The sequence below is a fragment of the Habropoda laboriosa genome, unplaced genomic scaffold (genome assembly GCF_001263275.1).
Source record: "Habropoda laboriosa isolate 0110345459 unplaced genomic scaffold, ASM126327v1 scaffold38, whole genome shotgun sequence".
Classification (NCBI taxonomy): domain Eukaryota; kingdom Metazoa; phylum Arthropoda; class Insecta; order Hymenoptera; family Apidae; genus Habropoda; species Habropoda laboriosa.
The window spans coordinates 416,693-422,841 of NW_017100163.1; the positions used below are offsets into that span (position 1 = coordinate 416,693).

The 6,149-nt window shown below is 35.0% G+C and overlaps 1 protein-coding gene across 2 annotated transcripts; it reads left to right on the plus strand.

Annotated features, from left to right (window-relative positions):
* Positions 1-605: 605 nt before the first annotated feature.
* Positions 606-4,077, plus strand: LOC108578499 (CCHC-type zinc finger protein CG3800). Of its 2 annotated transcripts, none has more exons than XM_017941847.1 (3): positions 606-794; positions 1,912-2,165; positions 2,357-4,077. In XM_017941847.1, the coding sequence occupies exons 2-3, from the start codon at positions 1,923-1,925 to the stop codon at positions 2,582-2,584; spliced, it is 471 nt and encodes a 156-aa protein (XP_017797336.1). In that variant the 5' UTR covers positions 606-794; positions 1,912-1,922; the 3' UTR covers positions 2,585-4,077. The 2 variants fall into 2 exon arrangements, with proteins under 2 accessions (XP_017797336.1, XP_017797338.1); XM_017941849.1 differs by having other exon boundaries at positions 2,360-4,077.
* Positions 4,078-6,149: the final 2,072 nt, after the last annotated feature.

Below are 6,149 nucleotides of genomic sequence, written 5' to 3' on the forward strand. Positions count from 1 at the left end.
ATTTCATATAATAAATATTACGTATAAAAAAATCGTTTTAATATTTTAATGTATTCCTAAAATTGTTGATTTTTACCCTTTACTATGTATGTATGCATATACATGTAAAATGTATAAATCGCGTCTTTCAACGAGCGACGGATGTATACTGCTCGCCATACTAACAATGTACATACATATAATATTAGCTGATTAATATTCAGAAATACTTAATTTATTTGTACATATTATATTTCATTTTAAGACTTCCAACGGAATGTAAAGGTTCCCATTTTGCTTGATCCCATTTTAAATTGAATGAAGTTGCGATGCATTTTAAATGTAATGTGATTGGTGGAAAGAAGATATCAACGCAACTTTGAAGATATCTAGCCAATGAACGTCGAGGTTTGTCACCACCAATAATATCAAAGTCATATCACCTTCTTCCATTCCGACACTAATCGATGCTTCAACGAAATTGTGGTATTTCAATAAATAATTAACACGAAAATCGTTTTAAAAGCACAGAAATAATTTTAATTAGAGAAAATTAACAGTTTTGAGATTCGAGTTGATTACGATAGCCGCAGTAGGGGAGGTGGCGTTCATTGTTACAACAGAGTTTGGCGGGCAACGTAGCGACGATTGGCCGGTCTTCCCTTCCGTAGTCAATGGTCGCCGCAGTCATCCGGCTGAGTATCGGTTCGAGTTTTCTCAGGAAAACAGTACTTCCCGCGGACCCATTGTCCCTGACGCGTCGGCAAAGCCCAACGAAAGGAGGATTAATCGTGCGATTCCATCAAGCACCGGAGGTAAGTCTCTAAGTCGCTGCTAAAAAACGATGCTATATGTCGCGATACTGAGTCCGCGGTTCTTTCTCTACGATTCCACACGTGGTCCTCGACTTCGCTGATTCAATTTCTTGTTCTACGGTAAATGAAGATTTTGTTTCGTCCACCTATATCAAGAGGAAAATTTCTTTTCATCGTTCAATATAGTCTTTTATATTTTTCCGTATACGTATACCTCGCCCTCGACGATCTTTTCTTTGGCAAGGCAAAAAAAAGCGCAGTACGGCGTCAGTCTTGGATGCCATCTTCGCGCCGTGGCGTACTTGCGTACCACCACTGCAAAGTGGGGGCAAGAGAGCCACGTTGTACGATAGACGGCGATTTTTGAGGGTTTTGTACATAATGATATTGAATATTAATTCTCTGATAAAATGTTGCTGTGGTTGCTAGCATCTTTGAAACAGAAACAATGTCTGTGTGCACGACGCTTCTCACAAACACGTGTATTCTACATACTCCTACTATGGATGGATACACGATGCCATTTTATATTGTTATTTAAAATAGCTTATATTTCCTCGAATACTTTGTTAGTCACATGTTATAGTTTTCTTGTTATTTTAAAATCGCAGATAAAGCGTGTATTTTTCCGAATTTTTTTTTAGTTACTTTCGAGGCTTTATGATTCCTGATCTTGTTTCTCATATTTCACTCTGCCTCATTTTGAGTAATATTTTAGGAGATACTCATATATTGTGTAATAGAATGTACTTTTGCATCATAGATGTTAGTTTAACAGTCATTAATGATTATTATATTTAATGATCTGAAATTTTAGCGATTAATTAAATATTTCAGAATTATTTTAATGATATATTAATTTGTCATTTGTAGTACTGTTTTACCTATTTTTTCAAACTGCTATTACCATTGTGTTGTTTTATTAAAATTTAAATATCAATAAAAATTTTTCTTACAAGTATGATTATTTTACGTGTAATTCCTTATGTATCATTTTAAATAATAATAATTCAAATTAAATTTGTCATTAGTATAGTATAAAATGTTTAATGCCAACATGTGTGCATATCTATTTTCTGAAAAGTATGTATAATAGTTTGATTAATGTTTGTTGTAGATTTGTAAAAAATGAGTTCAAGCGCGTGTTATAAATGTAACCGGATGGGTCACTACGCACGGGAGTGTCCACAAGGTAGTGGAGGTGGTGGTAGAGGCGACCGTGGCCGTGATCGAGAAGGTGGTTTTGCACGTGGTCGTGATAAGTGCTACAAGTGTAACCAATTTGGACACTTCGCACGAGAATGTAAAGAAGATCAAGACCTTTGCTACCGTTGCCAAGGTGTTGGGCATATTGCAAAAGACTGCCAACAGGTAACGGCAAGTTCAATATATGTATATATATATACACACACATAATTTAATTTATGCATCAAATTTTATTGTATTTTCAAATATTTTGCTTATTATGTGACTTTTAGTATAAAATTTTCTTATTTTACATACATTAACACACTGCAAGATTTCATGCAATGATATAACATTGTAACCTAGAATCTTTTTAGCAGGGGCCTGAGATGAGCTGTTACAACTGCAACAAGACTGGTCATATGGCACGTAGCTGCCCAGAAGGTGGTAATGATTCTGGACGTTTTGGAATGCAAAGTTGCTACAATTGTAATAAGACAGGTCATTTTGCTCGTAACTGTACTGAAGTTGGAGGAAAAGCATGCTACACTTGTGGCAAAACTGGTCACTTAAGCCGCGAATGTGATCAGGATGACAGAAAGTAGGAGATAACCGGAATCCGTGCCGCTCGCTTAACGATAAGCCGTTTACCGTCGCGCGCGCTACTACCGGGAATTGTAGCTAGGTAGGGATGTGCGAACGTATGTCTCGTTGATGCGTATAATTGCTAAAAATGCGTTTTGTCATAGTCGTTCGAATTTCCATCTCTCCATGCCCAACTCCCGGAAGCCCAATTTATTCCTAGTTTCCTTCCCCCTCTACATGTCGTTGTTCTCTTCGCAAAGGGTTTTTTCTTATGACGTCTTTGTTTTTTTTTTTTTTTTTTTTTTTTTTTTTTTTTTTTTTTTTTTTTTAATTGCTGTTACACTACACCATACATGCGTGCGCGCGCACAAAGTACATTTACACATAGAACACATCCAGCATTACATGAATACACACTATACGATGTAATAATATTATAAACATTCGATTGAATTAGAGTAGAGACATGAATCCTCTGTCCCCTGACCTTCAAACTATCTCGTACGCGCATTGTTTTGTGATGCAAGATGTATGGATTCTTAATATACTTTATAAAAGGAAAATTTTACAAGTGCAGCATTTATGACATATTTTGTCAGCTTTGGCTGACGAGATTTGAGACATTTCTTGGTGATTCATATTGAAACAGAAAAGATAATCAGATCATTGAATTATGAAGGGATAGTTGTTTGATACAGGAGAGGGATATGATGACTACGAGAAAAAAATCGTGATCAGTCATATTTATGTTCCTTTCTCACATCCACGCATCTTGTATCCGGTCCTCCCTCTCGAACTCTCTAGCAACTCGAGTTAAGAAAAACAAAAAATTCAGAAGTAATGGGAAAGGAAGTGAACATGCCGGCCCTGAATACATATAAGTAAGGTTTAGTAACGCCAATTTTTAATGTGTAAGGATGTAATGAGGATCGTTGAACTATTATTTTATAACCGACCTAGTTTCAGATGTCAACAAAAGCTGCGCAATTGTAGGATTGTCAGTGTTTACGAGTTTATATACAGTTATACTTGGAGTATTATTCTAGATTCTGATAAACTAGGGCAAAATATGTGTGCTTCGTATGCCAGATTCTTTACGTGAAAATGAATGCAATTACCGGTATGGTTGTCAATGATCATCACAACGTATATATGTATATATACATATAAACACAGAGGTCTATACAAGTTTGCACATTTTGTATGTACAATCATAATTGTTATACCGAGGGTCACCATTGTTCATATTGTCAGTGATTGTTACGGACTTTCAAAGGATGCAGTTGCATTTTGCCTTACTATATCCTTACATATGGTGAAATATTTCGTTACTAGGTATATGTATATATATATATATGCGCATATGTGTATACATATATACATACATATGTGCAGGAGCTGTATTTTGTACTGTAAAAAGCTAGATATACTCTGGTCGTTGCTGGTGACTAATTCCAATGTTTCTCTTATTTATACATCACAGAAAAAAAAGTTATATTTTCATGTATAAAGTACCGCATTAATCTTTTTTTTTAAGTTGTAAAACGAAATTTTTAGATGCAATTTGTCTAGTAATCTTTTATTTCCTTGTCAAAAACTTGTCTGTTAAAAATCACAAAGTGTTAAAAGAAAAGAAAACATGTTGCGAATTTGGAAGCATTTCTCTCTAAACGTACTAACGAGATTATTATGTTACTACAAGTACAAAGATACGCAAGATCTTTTCTAAAAAAAAAAAAACAAAAAAGTGGAAGATAATGATATGACTAAAAATGAACGTGTCTAATGGGAAGCGAAATAGACTGCAGTTAAATTTGAATGGCGAATGCCGTGTTTATGAATGCGAGTAGTGTTGTGGTATATAGAAATTGATTGAATACCTGATACTTTGAAATTCGTTCCACCGAACGAATGATACAATTTAAATTAACTAGATCATTCACGGATCTTTGTTCAGTCTAGGTAGATTTGATGTGGACACGTTGTGCACGCATCCGTTCATTTAGCCACACACTTTTCAAGGATGTTCTTTTTAAAACGGTTCAGTAGACGTCGACGACCACGAATGATAGCGTGCACCGCGTGTACATGGTCAATCTGATATGATGCTTTTACCAGCAGCGACAATGTGTATTAATGTTCAGAAGCCAGGCGTGCCTGACTCGATGGAACTGAAGAAGCGCCTTGGGCGTTGTGTATTGCGTAGTAGAGGTGTCCTGCAACAATTTTATACACTTAACTGTTCGGGACTTAAACCGATCTCATACATGATTTTGGTAGTAATCAGTGCGCTAGTGCGTCTGACGAGATTTGGAGGATCAAAAAAAATTGTATTTCGCTAATGGACCGTAACCTTTGGTGCTCTCATTGGATGCACGAGTTGCAAAGAAATGACCGAGTTAGAATCCGTGCAAGAAAAGCTTTTTGTTTTTCTTTTTTTTTTTTTGTTTCTGTGACTAATACGTTGTACAATTTCAACGAGTACACACACACATACACATATACACGGATGCATGACATGCCGTGTAAAAAAAAAACGAAAAATGGGAAAAACGATGCCTTACTATGTAGGGTATCGGTGAAAGGGAAAGTATACTTTGAAGATATACGATTTAGGTGTGGGGTTCATTGGTGGCACCGGAGGTTCAGACGAGCATTAAAAACGAGTGCGATAGGGCACCTGCGCTTTTGTCTCTGCTACAAGACTTACGTACGAATATTGTAAAGAATACGACTGTTACAGTGTATGAACTAATTTGATCGGTGTATGGCCGATCACGGCTCGACTTATATTAATCTATTAATACTTAAAGGAAGAAGATAGAAGAGGATGAAGAGGAAGAAGAAAAAAAAGAAAATAAGCTACAAAGTAATAAAGGATTGCGGAGTATTTGAAGTTATGTTTTTAAACTGAATTTTTGAAATAGAATGTGTACGGAGAGGCAAAGACGAGATCTTGTTTTTCTTTTCTGTTCCCCATATAATGCTTACCAGGTGGTTCCACTCATTTATTATTTTGAGAGGGTACGCCTGCATCTACGATTAAGGAAGTGTACGACATACGGACATACTTCATGTACTATTTATGTTTCGGTTGAAAGAGGAGATCAATTATTAATAAAATGTAAATGTATATCTTTCCTTTTCAGTTTGTTAATCCTTTATACTTACTATTATGTAGTGCTTTCTTTGGAATTAAATGTTTGACGAGTTTCGCGTTGACTTGTACATTTATTATTTCAACAGAAGCTTAATTTATGATTTGGTCATGATATATTCATTTTATTGATGAGTAATAGCAGAAAGTGCAATTATGCAACATTTTGTTACATTTAGTGTTTATTAATATTCTACATATACTTTCATGAGTATAAGTGTAATAATTAAAATTTTGTTTAAATTATTAAATAATTCATAAAGCATTTTACCATTAGTAAAATTGGCTTGAATTGTATCAAATCATCCATGTTACATGCCAGTTTGGTAGAAAAATAGATTAAATTAAAAAGAAGTTACTTTTTTTCTTTAAAATATGAACTGAAACAGCTACAGACTAATATTTTTTGATTTATTTTCTAAATACAA

What these genes read in the sequence shown, in the direction of transcription:
- LOC108578499 (XM_017941847.1), top strand. Translation starts at nt 1,923, where the DNA reads ATGAGTTCAAGCGCGTGTTATAAATGTAACCGGATGGGTCACTACGCA. An exon ending in TTGCAAAAGACTGCCAACAG is followed by an intron (nt 2,166 to 2,356) that starts GTAACGGCAAGT and finishes GAATCTTTTTAG; the next exon opens with CAGGGGCCTGAGATGAGCTG.